The 18,014-nt window shown below is 44.8% G+C and overlaps 1 protein-coding gene across 2 annotated transcripts in view; it reads right to left on the bottom strand.

Annotated features, from left to right (window-relative positions):
- Window positions 1–5,050: 5,050 nt before the first annotated feature.
- The window catches only part of NUP98 (nucleoporin 98 and 96 precursor), a 59,403-nt gene continuing 46,439 nt past the window's right edge, over window positions 5,051–18,014 (bottom strand). Inside the window, exons 28-33 of one of the 2 annotated variants that reach the window (XM_074954247.1) lie at window positions 16,540–16,682; window positions 15,436–15,657; window positions 12,673–12,914; window positions 9,114–9,268; window positions 8,398–8,509; window positions 5,051–6,717 (exon numbers count right to left, since the gene is read on the bottom strand). In XM_074954247.1, the coding sequence (XP_074810348.1) occupies window positions 6,500–6,717; window positions 8,398–8,509; window positions 9,114–9,268; window positions 12,673–12,914; window positions 15,436–15,657; window positions 16,540–16,682 (1,092 nt within the window). In that variant the 3' untranslated portion in view covers window positions 5,051–6,499. The remainder of the gene's footprint in view (window positions 6,718–8,397; window positions 8,510–9,113; window positions 9,269–12,672; window positions 12,915–15,435; window positions 15,658–16,539; window positions 16,683–18,014) is intronic. The other variant, XM_074954256.1, reaches the window with a different exon arrangement.

Below are 18,014 nucleotides of genomic sequence, written 5' to 3'. Positions count from 1 at the left end.
CACATTGGGATGTTTCTTTGCCTGAGGGTAGCGAGGGAAGGTTGATAGGCTGGAAATGAGTCACCAGGAGTGATCAATCAGCCCCTCTCACCTGGATATGTATGTCCTCCGACAGGAGGGATAAACCCATTCCATTTCCTCTCCCAGCTTTGTAACCAACATGAATAATGGAGCAGAGAATTTGCTTATAGAATCGGAGGATGACACCAAGATGGGACGGGTTGCAAGTGCTTTGAAGGACAGGATTAGAATGCAAAACAAATTGGAGAATTGGTCTGAAACGAACAAGATGAAATTTAGTAAGGACAAGTGCAAACTATTACACTTAGGAAGGAAAAATCAAACGGGGAATAACTGGCTAAGCAGCAGTACTGCTGAAGAGGATTGGGAGGTTATAGTGGATCACAAATTGAGTAAAAAGAAAAGGAAACCTGTCACAAATTGAGTATGAGTCAACAACCTGAAGTAGCAAAAATGGTGAACATGGGTGCATTAACAGAGTGTTGTATGTAAGATGCAGGAGGCAATTGTCCTGGTCTACTCAGGACCGGTGAGGCCTCAGCCGCTGTATTGTGTCCAGTTTGGGTGCCTCGCTTTAGGAAAGATGGACAAATTGGAGAGAGTCCAGAGAAAAGCAACAACGGTCAGGTTTTCTACATGATGAGGAAACCTGTTAAAAATGAGGAAAACGTTAAAAAACTGAACATGTTTAGTCTTGAGAAAAGAAGATGAGAAGGGACCTGATAATCGTCAAATATGTTAAGGGCTGTTATGAAGTGTAACGTGATCAGTTGTTCTCCATGTTCACTGAAAGTAGGACAAGTAGTAACAGGCTTAATCTGCAGCAAGGGAGATTTGGTTAGTTTCATCTTCTAAATATTAACTAGGAGAATAGTTAAACACGGGAACAGGCTTCCACAGGAGGTTATGGAATCCCCATCACTGGAGGTTTTTAAGACCAGGCTGGACAAACACCTGCCAGGGCTGGTCTAGGTTTACTTGGCCCTGCCTCAATGTAGGGGGCTGGACTAGATGACCTCTCAAGGTACCTTGCAGCCCTACATCTCTGATTCTTCTAGTTCATGGGACTTCTAGTGTTGAGTGCCAAGGCTTGACGTTACTATGGGTGATAGAGGGCTCAAAAGGGCTAGGGACACAGGCACCACTGTCCTCAGGACCCTGAGAGCACTGTTGCAAGGGGTAGGGTGGGGAGCATCTGCTGTTGTTCCCAGTACAGGTTTACAATGGCACAAATGATGCCCTGGCACCCAGACCGTGGCCCCAGGATCCTGCTCTGCCCGCGCTCCGCCCCAAGGCCCTGCTCTCATTTGACCTCTTCCCCCCTCGCCCTGCCGAGGCCCAGCCCGCTCCCCTCTGCCCCCTCCCCCCCTTGCAAGTGGAGCCTTGGGGAAGAGGCAGAGGGGGCAGGGCCTCAGTGCAATGTGCAGACGGAGCAGGTGGTGGGGCCACGGTCCAGGGCCCACAAAAGATTAACCCGGCCCTGGTTGTTCTGAGTAGCCTGTACTGTCCAGGGGCTGCAGTACATGGCTGGGTGCTGGTTTGCAGTACTGCACTGCTCACTGCCCTCATTAGTAACACACACTGCAATGTGGCACTAGACTTTGCATTGCCTCCAGGAGTTGGCTCTGCATTTCCCCTGTTCCACACTGTCTGTGGCCGTTGTCAGGGAAAGCATGGTCATGGCCAAACTCTCATTTGCCACTTCAACAATCTCACTGGAAAGCTCCCTGTCTGATCCCCACTGCCTCCACCTCTCTGCATTTTTGGGGGGGGATGGTTTGGGACTAATGATGTTCGTGAACAATTAATTCATCAGGAGCTTGCCGATTTTCTCCCCCTTAGTTTTCCTAGCCACTCAGCTGTTGAGGAAGGTCTAAGCCAGTGCATGTTCTGTAGCTGAGGGGGACATTAAAACACTGAAAAGTGTTCAGATTAGAGCGAGGCTGGGACAGGAATTTCTTTTTTAAGATGCATTTCTGGCTCTACTTCCCTGAGATACTTCTCAGTCTAGGGGGAACCTGGGAGATGGTTAAATGGTGCATGCATTGTTGACTTTTGCAGTTGTGCCTTGGAAGTATGGGGTGTGTATGAAATATGTTCTCATTCTGGGGAGTGGAATTAGGATCCTGGTCTGGCTTTGCAGTTTTGCTGTGCCTTGGAGGGGATTGTAGTGTCAGAGGGCTTACAGGGATAAATCAGGGGGGCAAGACAGAGTAATCCCTTCTACATCCCCTTAAGGCTGTCCTGATTCTGAATGACATTACACTGAGGTGGGTGACTACTAGGCAGAGAATGATCTTATTCAAAAAGTGAGACACACTCCAAAAAACTTAGTCACCAAAAGGGTCACTCCAGAAATGCTGCAGGAGTGGGAGTCAAGAGCAATCCCGGGGGGAGATGGCCATGCAGCCAGTCTTCATGCTCGCCAAACAAAAACTGAGCCATTTTTCTCGCCTTAGATTTTAACCTTATCTCCCCAGCGAATACGCTAAAAACGTATAGAAAAAATGGACAGGACTTTGCAATGATTATGTGAAGCACACACTGTGACCAGTCTAAGTGTGTGTGCTACAGGGCATTTATTCCCCAGGGGAAGTTGTACTCTTCATAGCTTTACGTACATTGAGTGTCCATGTCTACTGCCTGTTAAGTGAGAACACCAAACTTCTTTTCCTGTAAACAAACTTTTGCACTTCACACAAAAATACTTTCCTTATTTGAACCTGCCACGGACCGGGGGGGGGGTGTGTGTGTGGAAGGGAGAGGGAGTGGTAGGGGCTGTGGGCAGCTCCATAAGGAAGTCTATTATTTTGAGATAGCCAATGGGAGTTGAGCAGGGGGGGAAGCGCTCACTGGGCTGGACAGCTAAAGGGGAAAGGAAAATAGGTACATTGGCTTGTGCCTTTCATGGTGTGGGCCTGAGAACGGTTGGTAGTCAGGGCTTTGGCATGAGATGGACACATTGCTTGGTTAGAGTAGACGCCATTTTGAAAAGGTGGATGGGGCACCGAATAGACAGCATAGGCTAAGGGTGGGAGGAAGGTCGGGACCTCGGACTCTGAAAGGTTTCTAGATCACATCCTCCTACAGTGGCTGTGGCCATGGGGCAGCTGAAACAGAAGCTACCACAGCAGCGTAGCATCATTAAAACACTAATATTAAATTTTAAAAAATTCTAGAGACTTACACGTTGCAGTTCTCTCCATAAGACCATCCTCCTCAGACCCATTCTGGCTTGCTGCAGGGTAAGAAACAGGCTCGCTTACTACCTAGCTGGTGTCAGGGTCCAAAGTCAGAAGAGATCCTGGCTTCCCAGGGAGCTCTTTTGGCCTCCTGGTGTTCATCCTCCCATGAGTCTTGCTGCCCATCCTTGGGGGAGGCCCCACAAGCTGCCTGGGATAGGTGGTCATGTAGTTATGTAAAATACTGCCCAGCTCCTCAAAAAATGGACTGGCTACATGTCCCCCACTGGATTTTTTCCTGTTATCCAGCACTTTCACGGAGGTGCTCCTGAGCCGTGTGCTCTTTATCCAGCACTGTTTGGCATCTCAGTCATAAGCCCCTCGCAAACATTTAAACTAGCAATGTCCACAATAAGGCCCTTATTCTGGTGGCTGGCCACCAGCGCTTCCTGCACCGATGCGTCTCCCAAGATGGCAACGAAATCGAGTCCAAGTGGCTGCTTGAGGCATGTAGAACAATGCCAAAATAGTTTGCAACAGCATTGCACGCATACGAATACACTGGAATAACCAGACTCACAGCAAAGTTAGCTCACTTTGAAAAGGACTCCAGAATTCACAATAAATGCGGAGTCAGTGCACTACAATGATTTGCGTCATATGTACCCATTTTCAAACCACATTCTCGACTTAGTCGAGTTTAAACTCCCCATGTGACAAGTCCTTTGTCTGCAGTAATGTGCTATACTTAGAACACAAGAACATAGGAAAGCCATACTGGGTCAGACCAAAGGTCCATCTAGCCCAATATTCTGTCTTCTGACAGTGGCCAATGCCAGTGCCCCAGAGGGAATGAACAGAACAGGGAATCATCAAGTGAACCATCCCCCGTCACCCATTCCCAGCTTCTGGCAAGCAGGCTAGTGACAACTCAAATATTAAATGATGCACAACTCACACCCTGTTCTCCCCCAGCTCCATGGGAGTGCTGATGCTGAATATAAAAACCAGACATCACACTCCTAAAATTAATATAGGAATCAAGACCAAAAGAGATAAGAGAGTAGGTAAATAACCAAAAATTTTAATAGAACCCAGCTCAGTGAGCAGGTATTTTGAAAACTGAGACCCCACCCCCTCCACTAGTTGTGGCTAGTGAGGGACAACTGGTTCTCTCAAGTCCGTACTTATTAATATACCAAGTAAGATCTGGCCTAAATTTGCATACCAAGACAAAGCCCATGAGGAACTGAGCAACTAAGCTACACACCTCAGATTCAAAGGAAACACGCAAAATGTCAAGTGGAAAATATGTCTATAAATCAATAGCATTCCATACTTTGCCTACTGTGTCATTTTCTAGAGGATATAGAACAGAAAAAGTCCAGAGGAAAACGAGAGACAGACAGTTAGTCTATTACAGAGAAATTAGAAATCAGAATAGTCAGGAGGGTGCTAAACTAATAACAAAAGAGGAAAGATATAAGGACTCGGCACAAAATTGAGATGTTGACAACAAAATTAAACAAGGAACTTAAGGACATGAGAAGAAATTTTTTAATTACCTACACACCAGTACTTAGTAAATGCTTTGAATCACACCAGAAAGGAGGTCAGTTTGGCTCCATCAGTCTCCCTTTAGATTGCTACCACTAAACACTTCCTATGAACCCATCGGAGTTGGGAACTTTCCTCACAGGACTTGTAGGGAAAGTCACATGTGTTTAACTAGAGGCACTGGAAACGGCCTGGAAATCAATCCATTTTTAAAAAACAAAGAAAACTTCGGAATGCTATAAACATTTTATTTTTTTAGAAAGTATTTTCAGAAAAACAGACAGGAAAATAATCTAGATCATTTATTTATAATTTTAATAAAAACCTTTACATAATCCACATGCATAAAGACCCTTGATGAGCCAATCTGTAGAAGCACTTAACAGGTTAAACCTCATTGTCTGCCAGCATTATCAATGATTGGCTGGCTGTGAGCAGACAGCAGTATTACAGAGTAGACCAATAGACAAGCTTTATTTTTCCCAAAAATAATCAGTTTCTAAACACAGTAAAAGTGAAGACTGTACAAACTATAGTAAATTGGATGTTACCAGCTGTTCACTTGCAGGATGTTCTTATGCTTGATGACAGTTCTGTTCAATGATGTAATCCAGCTACACAGCAAACACAAACAAAACAGCATGTTCTGGGCTAAAAACCTTTTGTCACATGGACTGATTTGAGCAGCTGCTTCCTTTAGTGCAAAACAGGGTCTCCCACCATGCCTGGTACAATGTGTGAGAGTGCAGTAAATGCTGCAAACCTGTATCTACACAGGGAGCCACCTCACACGCAGCTGCTTTTAAAAAAAACTTGAGCCAATTTAAAATGCCAAAGCCTTCGATAACCAGGCTATCTGCTTTTCAGACAAGCCAACCTCCTTGATGGAGTTCTAATTCTAGCACAGAGTTTGCTCTCAGTTAGAAGCACCTGGCCTGGAATCATGAACCCCAGCATTTCAAGACAAGGTTCCTTTGTTTTACTGAAGGCTTGCAATAAACTACACACAGAAACTCACATTGGGCCCATTTCCTTCAGAGGCCAGAACAGACCATAAGGCACATGCACTCCTGTGTCAGCTCCCTCTGGCCTGACTCAGAGAAGCTTCCTTTCTTGCCTTTTAAAACAAGGGGGTTTACACATTTACAGGTTTCCATCCTCCCTACTAAAACAGAGGGAGACCACCACTCTCTATACCCTGGCTTTACAGAAGTTACAATCCTCTACTCTCCCCCACCCACAGAACAAACCCATTAAACAAAGCTCAGTTTAAAAAGCCATCCAGTTGGTTCAGACACCAACAGTTCATCTGCTTAACTGGTACAGCACCGCTAGACTGAGTCTGTCCACTCCAAATCATTGTCCTGAAGCGTGCTTCACTGTCCTCTGTGCTGTAGCTAAGGAGATTAGTAAATACCTGCCAAGAAACCAAACGTACAAACTATCACTTCTCCTCCACAGGTACGATCTGGCTTGCAGACAGGCACTGCAAGAAGTGCTTTATTAGCTCTAAAAAAGCTGTCACATCGTTGAGGATCCCCACAAAGAGGTCCAAGTCTTACTCTGCTCCCCCAGGTTACACAAATTCCTCATTAGCCCACACGTGGAGCCACTTTGCACCTCTACGGAAAAGCTCTATGTGGCTAGAGACTGCTGCCAAGGGGAGGTTTACCCCTAAAACAAGGGTAAAGGTTAACAAAATGATAAAAAAAAAGTCCGTCTGTAGAAGCAAGTAGGCCTCACTGAGTCACCACAGTCAGTTCTCGTAGATACGACTGTGTGAGACTGCGCAGCTCCTCCAAGGCATAGTCCTCCGGCATGGGAAGCCGGCCAATGTGGGGAGCAAGCAGACGAAGGGGGACACGCTGCACGTCAGGCGTGGAGTCAGAGGCAGGTTCAGGAGAATGCTGTAGGCTCAGGACCACCCGCAGCAGGTTAGCAACACGTTTGGCCATATCTGCAAGTGAGCAGAAAATCAGTGAGTATTTAGCCACCTTCCACACAGAATCCTGTAGATTGAAGGCAGCAGAGATCAAACAAGGTATTTGAAAACCTCCTCTCCACCAGGAGTGAATGCACAGCAGTGCAAAGGCCAAATCTGGAGTCAGGCAGCTTCTGTATACAATCAAATACCTCCTTTAGCCTTCCACTCCTCTGATCACTGATCTCTTCAATACTGCCTGCTCCCACCAGTGTACCTAGGCTTTGTCTTCACCGACACAAAAGTGTTGCGGGGGGTAGGGGGGGGCAGTGGGGTGTACATCTTTTTACAGCAAGGTAACTATTGCTGGATAATTACCTTGCTGTAAAATCTGGAGTGGAGAAACAAGGCACTTGTAGCGTTTACCTGCAAGGTAGCCAGGTAAGGTCAGCCCTATACCCCAGGCTGTAGGGGACCTCTACTACTTGGTCTCATGGTAAAACTAAAGTGCTCTGCCTGCTTTATGATTTTACAGTGGGAGAGCTAACATGCATTAGTTATCCCAGAGTATATACCCTTCTTCAGTGAAGAAGCAGCCTTAATCTATTCTTGGATGCTCGGGGCACTTCTGGAGAGCTTTGGACAGAGTGGTGGCATTCAACTTAAGTGGCTCTACAATTAGAATATTTTAGGAATCACGCACTGGTGCACCTAGGTCCCTCTTATTCTCTCTCTGTGGCCCATAATAGTCTGTTCTCCTGGGGGCTGTACAATCATTTCAGTTGAGTTTAGTGTGCAGGTGCTGGTGGCCAGAGAAGGTCAGACTAGATCTGGTTGTCCCCTTCTGGCCTTAAATTCTGTGACTAATTCTTACGTCTCTAGGTGGCTGCTTGAACTAGACTGCAAGTGAGTAGACTCCAAGGCTGGAGAAACCTACCACGGACAGCTAGTTGCTAATGGCCCTAGTTAAATGGGTGCAAAGACAAATCACCAAAGGAAGCAGGACAGAAGTGGCAAGTAGTATGCAGGGTCCTGCAGGGCCTTTGTGGCTATGACTAAAGACACAGAAGGTAGTCAGTCATTTACTGCAATCTGGCAGCTGAGTGGTCACATTCACAGTGTTACTGAGAATCATCAATTCATTTTTTACAAGTATTAGTAGCTTCATAAGCAGGTTGTTTTTGAGTCTGTGTCTAGAGCCCTAGAAGGACTTAATACCGACAGGCCATTGGGACAGCACATCTATCAAATTAACCACAGACGAACAGTAAACTAAAAGAGTAAATAAAATGCCAGATACATTTGGTAAAGCAGCCACGACAGCAACATCTATCACCTGCACCAGCCAAGGCTGCGTGCCCTACAGCAGGAAATGCAAGCCAAAGCAAAGTACAGCCATAAATGCTTGCATTATGGTGTGATGGCCCGTATTAGTCAAGTTAGGTTGTAAGCAGAGATGCGAATACTATTTAAAAAGTTAACTGTTTAAACAATTAAAAATATGTTGTTTAAACGATTAACCATTTAAGGGGCTGGGGCCGCTCCTGCTTGGGCACCACCCTCCGACTGGCACAGGGGTTAACGGTTAAGGCAGTTAACCAATAAGACTATGCTTACCAGTTAATCTTTTGCATCTCTAGTTGTAAGATCCCTGACTTGAGAAGCGTGGCTATCTCCCTGTGTGCACTGCCTATGACACTGTACAAACAGCCTTACCAGACTGAGCCAATCGGTCCTTGGCATTGTGGCACTGTATCTGTTCTATCCTGTTGCATAGCGATGTCACTTTGGTATGTAACCTCTCCAACTCATATGCAGAACAATCCAGCTGAAAGCAAACCCAAGAGTCAGTCAGTCAATTACACAGTAGAATGGCTTCAATTAACAAGAACAATTTGTGGGCTCTTTGAGGCCTCCTGTACCAGGCTACCATGCCAATAAAAGTTGGAACAAATATCTTAGCAGAAAATTTGAAGTCTGAAGTTTTTGACTGTGGCAATCCAAGCCAAAGAACCCATCAACACCAAATACTTTTGGTTTTGCAGCATGTTTGTAAGGAGCAGATGAAAACTAACTTCTGTAGTCTAGCTTGCAAAAAACAGAGGTAGGAAAAAGTAAAGCAACAGCAGCAGCGAGATGTGTGGGTGCCTCCTTGGTAAACACATGGTTTTGTCATTACCCTTTCTCCCTTTCCTTCCCCTCACCTGATTCGGTCATGTTGAATTAAGACTTCTTCAGGGCAGAGACCACTTATTCTGTGAAACTCCTAGTATATTTCTAAGTGTCCAAATATATGCAAGAGACAACTGACACACCCATGTCTGTGAGGGAGTATCTAAGGGTTTACTAAACAGTGAACATACAGCTATTTTAAAAATAATAAAACTCTGTTCATACGAACACTGAAAGAACCAGAATTTCTACACAGTTACCTGCTGAATCCTGTCGAGCATCTCGATGACCCGGATGTAGTCCAAATAAACCAGCCCCGCCATGTCCCAGTCCTGGATGAGTGTACTTCGCTCTGGAGGGGACAAATCTTCTAGGAATCCTTTTAGGTAGTTGTAGTTTTCATTAATAATAGCATCTGAAGAAGACAACTGGATAAGAAACCTCTTGCTCTGAACTGGTACCCATCAGTATAGCTGATGGATACTTGGATGAATATAGGCAGATTGAGGGCTGATAAGTGTCTATCAAGGCTAACAGCTAAACAACATTAGAAAGTCAATGGGGGAGTAGCTTAAGGACTAGTAATGGCAAATTCAATCTTATGCCTTGTTTCCAGGTTCAAATCTGGCCAGGAACAGTAATGATCAGAAATTTTTACTGAATTTGTGGCCTATGAGAAAAAAAAAACTGTTACTACCTCTTCTATAGCTGTTGTTCTTTGAGATGTGTTGCACAGGTCCATTCCACTTCAGGTGTATGTATGCCTAGTGCATCAGAGCCAGAGATGTTTCTCCCTTGAGAGTACTGCTTGGTGGGGCTCATGTGCCTTTAGCACGCTTAGAGGGGAAGGTAGATGGGTCCTGGGATGGACATCTTGAAGAATGGTTAAAGAAGTTACAGTTTTTTCTTCAAGTGATTGAAGATGTTCATTCCATTTCAGGTGATATACTGCTGAGACTTGAAGGGGGTTTCAGTGTCTACCTGAAAAATTGAACTACTCACACAAATTTCGCATCATTCCTGGATTGCTGGGATATAGCACAATGTCTTGTAAAAGTATACGATGACCATGTTGCAGCATTACAAATGTCGTATAGATACCAGAGCCAAAAAAGCACAGGGAGCCGCTTGGGCTCTTGTGGAGTGAGCTACCACCCTTCCTGGTGGGGATACTTTGGCACTGTCATAGCACAGACATATGCCAGATGAGATCCACAATTAAATCAGTTGCGAAGGAACTGGGAAGCCTTAAATTATGCCCACAACTGAAAACAGCTGTGTAGACCTTCTAATAGACCTACTTCTGTCCAAGTAAAACACCAATGCCCTTCTGACATCCGAAGTATGAAGCCTCTCTTCATTCTTACGAGAATGTGGCTTAGGAAAAAAGGATGGTAAGTATATGGCTTCATTAAAGTGAAATTGGGGTGGCGGGGTGGGGGACACCTTAGCAAGGAACTTGGGATGAGGATGTAAGTACACTTTTGTCCTTATAAAAAAGGACACATGGAGGGTCAGCAACCAGGACACAGAAATCCCTCATCCTCCCCGTGGAGGAAATGCCCACTAAGAATGCAACCTTCATAAAGAGACGTAAGAAAGAACTGGTGGCCACCGACTCAAAAGGTAGCCCCACAAGCACAGCTAGTACCAAATTCAAGACCCATGGACAGACAGGATCCTTTATGTGGGGGGTACAGACTCTCCACACCATTTAAGAATCTGATGGTCATCGGGTTAGAAATCTCTGATCTGCCCTCTATTGGTGGGTGGAATGTGGGGATAGCTGCCAGGTGAACTCTAAAGGAACACAGAGGCCTTAATGCTTCAGGTGAAGCAAATCCAGGATATGCTGGATAGCCAGGATCAGCAAAATACCCATCTGCCTAGACTAACTGGAGAAATGCTTCCACTTCATTAGGTAAGCATATCTGATGAACAGTTTCCTGATGTTTAGAAGACTGTTTTCTATGTCCACAAAACATTCAGACTCTTGAGTTAACCACAGGGTATCCATGCTGCAAAATGAAGGGTGCATGGGTTGGGATCTAACATCTGACCATGGTTCTGGGATATTATGCCAGGTTTCTGAGGTAGTGGCACTGGATTCCTGACAGACATTTAGCAGACTGGAAAACCAATGCTGACAAGGCCAGGCTGGTACCATAAGAATTATGCAAGCTTGGTCCTGTTGGAGCTTGCGCAGTATTTTGAGGAGCAGAGGAATAGGACAGGCAAACAGCAGCTTACCTTTCCATGAGACGTGACATACTAGGTTTACCCCTGGACTGGACAGGACAAGAAAGCTGCAATGCTCTGAGGACTTGATCATCCATACTACTGCAAACTGCTGCTCCTACCTGGAAATAACATGGGACCCTTCTGCTGGTAGCAAGTGTGCCGGAGCCTGGGGAGGGACTAGTACCAGTAGGCCTACCTTCTGCATCACTGGGGAATCCCCTACCAGGAGCATAAGCAAGTCTCTTTCTGCCACATTAACCTGAGACCTTGGTCTGACAGTTGCTGCCCTGAGAATGTTGGCACCGCAGTAAAAGTCCACATCAATGGCCTGGAAACCAGTGCTGGAGTCAACAACTTTTCCAGGGGTGAGGCAGATGCCAGTACCAGGGAGAGTCACATACCCCAGTGCTCTGCTGGTAAGTGACAGGAGATCAAGATCCCTGGTGTCAAGATCTGATTGACCCAACTTAGAGGAACAGTGCTACCCAGATTTCAATCTTCTCGGGGGGGGGGGGGGGGGGGGGGGCAATATCCAGAGAGGCACTCCTAGCTGAGATGGAAGTACAGTATTTTGCACCCAGAGAGGGAAGGCTCAGAAGGTGGACATAAGCCAGCTTCCAATAAGCATGTGGCGCAGTCTCACCTCCCCATCCTTTTCTGTACACAGCTTGAAGTCTATACAGGTCTGGCAGCAGTCTCAAACACTGCCATCACCCAGACATTTCAGGCACCTGAAGTGAGATTCACCCACTTGCACAGACTTCTTGCAACCCACACAAGACTTAAAACCTGGAAAATGAGGCATGCCTCAGTACCGAGTGTCAACACCTGGGCTAAGAGGTACTCGATGCCAGAAAACCAAGACAAGAAAGAAAACCTAGACTATGTATAAGAACAAAGTATCTCTAAACCAGAAAACACACTAGTTAACTGTACAGAAATACACAGAAAACCACTGTAGGGGAAAGCGTGGCTAAACAAATCGACATGGTCCAGCTACCGACCACAGGCAGTAAGAAGAAACCAAAGGCAGATCTGGGGAAGCTCTCCCCTTTGCACCTTAAGTCAGTAGCACAAGAGTGCTGGAGACCCATGTGTCGCTCCGATGGGTACCACAAATTAGAAACATGTCTGGCTCTGGTGCACTGGGCATGCACACACCTGAAGTGGAATGGACATGTGCAATCACTCGAAAAAGTGAATTTGTTGTACCAGCTCAATTCCTAGAAAAAGGAGCATCCAGAGGGACCAGGAGCCCAATGGGAATGGGGACCACTATCTTCACCCTAGAAGTGATCCCTGGAAGTCAAGGCTGGGACACATTAGGTTAAGAATGCATCACCCCATGCTCTGTTTTATATGGAGGACTTCCATATCAGAGTATCAAGCAATAGATTTACTAATAGACCCAATTAATGTCACTGACAGCCACTGCCCAGGCATACTGCTGCTAGTTATAAGCCCCTTTACAAGGAATGAGCTGTCCCAGACCCTCATCTTGCAGAGCATTCAATGACATTGGTCAGCATCTTTCAGTGTTCAGAAGCCCGCATGACAAAGCTAGGAGACAAATCTCACCTGAGGCTAAGTGCCTGATGACCAGTTTGTGACACTGGTTCCAGTGTCCAGCTTTGAACAAGTAGAGGGCCTCTTTATGCTTATCTCCCTCCATTCTTGCCCGAACTGCCTTAGCTTCATGAATCCATTCTGGTGGAATGCAGAGCTTTTGTATCAGGAAAGTCTCCTTTGTCCAGGATTCTGGCGTTTCTGACAGCACGCAGTGGCGGTTTAAGAATTCACGCACTGCTTTCTCACGTGTGCTAATGGGAACAGACAGCAACTAGCTATTCAAACAGGTCATCATTTCATGTTTCACCCTCAAAAATCAGAGCTCTAGGAATGGGCATATTTTGTGAGCAGTCACTTGTAATATCTGGTTAGCATTAAAAGGTCTATAGCAGTGATGCAAGGAATGACTCCCAAATTCATAAGAAGCAAACCATGTTAGCCATAATTTTCCCTTGCATAACAGTTCTTAGCACTGAAACCTTTTGAGGAGAATGATCCTACTCTGTGGTCTAAACAAAGTCAAGAAGTGGTAAGCGAGTGGGCAGAGTTATCTGGAGTAGAGTTCTGGCAGAAAGCAGCTATTTTAAAAGGCATTTTTTTAGACCGGGGTCCCCAAACTGTGGGGCACCCCTAGGGAGGTGCAGAGGAACATTCAGGAGTGGGGAAGGAACACCACTCAACCCCGGCCCCTGGGGCTCCAGCAGTAGCCCTAGCCTCAGCCCCCTTACCGCTGTCCATGCGCCCCTCTCCCGGAGCCGCAGCCCCACTCTGGCCCCACGGGGTGTTGGGGGGCAAGGGAACGCAGACAGGGATAAGGGGAGGCATGATGTAAAAAAGTTTGGGGGCCCACTGTTTTAGACAGATTCATCTATTTATGATTAGTATGACACATAAGTTAGTTAGATGCTGCCAGACAGTTTTGAGAGTTCAGTATTCCTAACAGCTACAAGCAAAAGTGATAAAGGATCAAGGTGACACCATAAGTGTGTGACTAAGAAATGCCAACAAGCCTAGATTCCAGCATAAAAAAAGTGAGAGATGAGACCCCATTGAAGAGTGTCAAGCTGTGGCGCTAAAACAGTGATACTCAGACTGTGGCTCAGGAGCCGCAAGTGGCTCTTTACTGCGTCTCCTGTGGCTCTTTGCAGCACGATATTAAAACGCTATGTGATTTAATTATTAACCAATCAGGATCTTTTTACTATGTTATTAACCAATTGTAAAATATTTGGTCAGTCATTTTGCTCTGAGAATATATGAAACAAGGAATTCACACAACTATGGCTCTTTTGGGTAATGCTGATCTCTAATTTGGCTCCTGAACCACTGGAGGTCTGACTGCTACCCAGTATCATTGCTCTGCAGTATTAGGAGTAGTTATGTAACAGTCACAGAAGTTAGACAATTTGGACACAGGGTAAACTAATGAGTAAGTATTTTGTCACTTTGACTCCACCTACATTTTAGGACTCAAATATTAGAGGATTCAGGCTCTTGAAGTGCAAATTATTATTTTCTTTTTAAGTGGTCAGTATGAAAAAAGAATAAACTTGAAAGAGCACCCTCAAAATATTATCATTTTTAAAACTTGTGTTCAATTTTATTTTACTTCTAAAGTGTGCCTTCTCTTGCTGATGTTTCTAGGGTTTTTCCCCACCACAGTCAAAAACTAACTATACACTAATAAAGTGAAAACAATTCTTGGCTAACTTATGAATTACAGTAATGTTAGATGTTACACAACTTACTCAGACCTGAAAAGCTAAGGTCAAAAACTTGTCTTTCGCCAACAGAAGTTGGTCCAATAAAAAGATATTACCACCTTGTCCTCTTTCTAGCAAGATACACATTTCAGACATATGATTTTCAAATTGACTATGTCCCTTTAAACACCCCACTCAATTCTGTTCTGTACAACTGTTCTGAAATCACTATTCCTGGTAACCTGCCAAAATTTAATCCAATTCTTTTCACTCCTTAAACGAGGAAAATATTGGCACTACCTACTTTGCTCATGAACAAAAACTACACCCCTAAAAAATGTCTTTTTAATGACAACATCTGTGTATTCTTAACTCCTTATCCTTTCAGATAAGTCAGAGATCTAAGAGTATTAGCATTCTACAAAGCAGTGGTGTAGTTCATTTTTATAGTCCATGCCCATCAGAAGACCTGGTTTCAACCCACACAGGAGCAATCACTATTTAGCTCCAACAATGTTCTCAGCACTATATAAAATAAAGTAATCCCTGCTGTAAAGAACTTACGCTCTAAAAGAAAAAGACAGGCTGCACTGGGAAAGCTAGGTGAGTGAGCCTAGCCTTGTATTTTGTTAACTTGTGGGCACCATAATTGTACTTGTATGTGCATCATATGGAATTGTAAATGCCATGCTGCTAAGCACTTTCTAGCAGTGGGAGGAGGGAAAGCTCAGTGGTTTGAGCAGTGGCCTGCTAAACCTAGAGTTGTGAGTTCAATCCTTGAGGGGGCCATTTAGGGATCTGGGTCCTGCTTTGAGCAGGGGGTGGGACTAGATGACCTCCTGAGGTTCCTTCCATTCCTGGTAGTCTATGATTCTGTGACATTCTAGACTAGGAAATTGTGGCCCTTTTTGCAATCCTCACATATTTTGAAAACTGATGCACTACGATCAATCATTTTGGAGTACCTCAAGAGAAGCCACTAGTGTCCATAGATAATTGCTCCACCCTGTCTACAACTACAAATACTCCTTCCAAGGCACATAGCAAGAGAAGTCTGCCTTGTACTTACTGTGTATTGGATGTATGCAGCAGTATAAAAATGGCCCATTCCCAAAGTCCTTCACTTTCAAGCTGGGCAGCATAGCTGGCATTCAGGACTCCTTGACACTGCTCTGATAGATGAGTGTAATTCAAGGCTCTGAGTACTTCCCACAGGTGCCAACTAAGACGGTAGTCCAAGGGGTCGGAAGTTATACTTCTGGGGTCAAGCAGCTGATTGAGATCATAGCATCTGTAGGGAGATGGATTTAAAACATAAGTAACATGAAGCGGACAAGTAGTTCATTGGGCCCACATAATGAATCCAAGTAGTGGTGATACTTATTTCCTGACAATTCCTTTGTTTTCTTTACTGAATGCCTTTGGAAGCAAGTTAGTGTCCTATTTAAACACAAGCTCAATAGTTAATATTCTATCAAGCTTCTCTGAGCTTGCATCCAGAGCGTCATGTTTCCTCTGAGGAATATGCACCTGCTGCGTTATTTTATCAGCAGCTTAAAAAAAGGCAACTGCACATCAGAAGATAAGAATACTTTACCCTCATTCAGAACACAAGCTGAAGTTACAGGAGAACATGTATAGTTACAGACAAGACTTCTATACTGGGCTGCTAGTTTCTGATCAAAAAAATGTCCTTTCCAAAACTGTCAAAGGCCACATAAAAGCGGTCTTACTAGAGTTGAGAGATGCTAAATTGATGCCTCATTTCTTTTCAGGACCAACTTCTCCCTCATACACAAATGGGCTGTACCACTGTTTCTGCAAATACCAGTAACTTAGCGGTTGTCCCATTTGGGGCACAAAGTCCTGGAAATTTGGGTCTGGGAGAATTTTGCTTGCTACTTTTCCCCAAAAAGCTTTATATGTTAGGATCTTAACTGGGTAAGGTGGGAGTACTGAACTACTTCTGTTTGCACTGCAGGCAGCAGGGAATTTGGTGCAAATCCCAGAGACCTGTGGGGAAGTCTTCACTCCCAGTGGTGTTTCCTCCAACATCTTGGATTTAGGAACAGATCGTATGAGAGGAGACATCTATGACTAATTCTATATTTGCAGAACAGCAAGAGGGAAGGACCAAATAAATGGCTCCTTAGGTGTTCAGATTCCCGTTTACCTGTCGCTGTAGAGCTTTAACAAGTGAAAGCAGACATCTCTCAGGGGTCTCTCTGCACTGTCATCTTCCTCAAGTACACAGCCAGAATCCTCTAGGTAGGGAGGCAGGGGACAGCAGGCATATTTCTCACACTCTGTGGTGTTCTGTAGAGTATTGTACCACAGACTACACTTAGTGACAGCAAACCAAATAGAACAGCACTGCTACATACACAGCACACATTCAGAACCTCAACTCCTGTGAATTAGGAGTCTGATATGCTTTCTGCTTCAGCAAAGTACACCCACATGTGAGACTACCAGTGTAGTGGTAATTAGCTTGCCTTTAGTAGCCACCTCTGGGAGCTATATTCTACCTATTTAAAATACTCTTGCAGTGTCACCTGGCTCTTTTAAATTGTAATGGAATGTTTTTTTCAGTTTGCTGTTTTAAAAAGCTAGGAAGTTTTACACACACAAGATACATTTTTTTAAAAGGCTGCAGAGTCAAGCACACCAAAGTTAGGAAGTGCCAGAATTAAGGCTGCACCGCAACCTTCATTTGGCCCCCTTGTGAAGATGCACTAGGATACAGAAATTACATGATCACATTCTCTCTCTCACAGGACCACTGCCTCAGTCAGTAAACAAGCTGGATAATGCTCACTGAGTAGCAGTCCCTATTTTGTTTTATCTTCATCGTTCAATGTGTTGCTCAAGGCCTTATTAGCTGAACGCTACTGAAACCCATTCTCTGAATAGAGAGGATTTCCTCAAGGGTTTTTCTATGGCACTTATTACAGCATCCAAGTGCTTCACAAACATTGATGAATTTATCTTCACAACATCCCTTTGAGATGAGGTATATTATCCCCACTTTATAGATGAGGAAACAAGGCAGGTGCATTATTAAACTGAGGAACACGCACAGTGGCTATCTGTGAAAAGTCTGGTTTAAGTGGCTTGCTCAGCATCAAATATGAACCCTGTGGCAGAGGAAGGGACAGAAGACAGTTCTCCGTGGCAGTATTTGACTGTCTAAATCACAAAGAAACCCCAAACGGTTACTTACCTGTACAGAAACTGTTTGAGGTGTACTGTGCACATATATTCCACTCTAGGTGCAAGCACACCCCACGCACAAAAGTCAGAGACTTTTGCCAACAGTATCACGAGTTGGTGCATGCACCTCAGTTTTCTCATGCTCAGAGCTGAGGGCATAAAAGGGGCATGGCTGCCGCCTCCTTCACCAATCCTTTGCACTGTTAAATAATACCCAAAGTAGCAGTGTCATGTATGTGTGCATCTTAAAGAACGGTTACTGTACAAGTAAATTTTTTCTGAGTGACTGTGCATACAGACATTCCACTGTAAGTGACTCACCATCTGTACCCTTGCAGGTGATCAGATTTGGGATTATTTGAAGGGACTGACTTGCCAAAACTGGCGTCAGCTGGAAACCTTTACTGATGGCAGAGTGTCTAGAAAAGTATGTAT

The sequence above is a fragment of the Natator depressus genome, chromosome 1 (assembly GCF_965152275.1).
Source record: "Natator depressus isolate rNatDep1 chromosome 1, rNatDep2.hap1, whole genome shotgun sequence".
Taxonomy (NCBI): Eukaryota; Metazoa; Chordata; order Testudines; family Cheloniidae; genus Natator; species Natator depressus.
The sequence above is the reverse complement of the archived record's forward strand: the minus strand, read 5'-3'. Positions and strand labels throughout refer to the sequence as shown.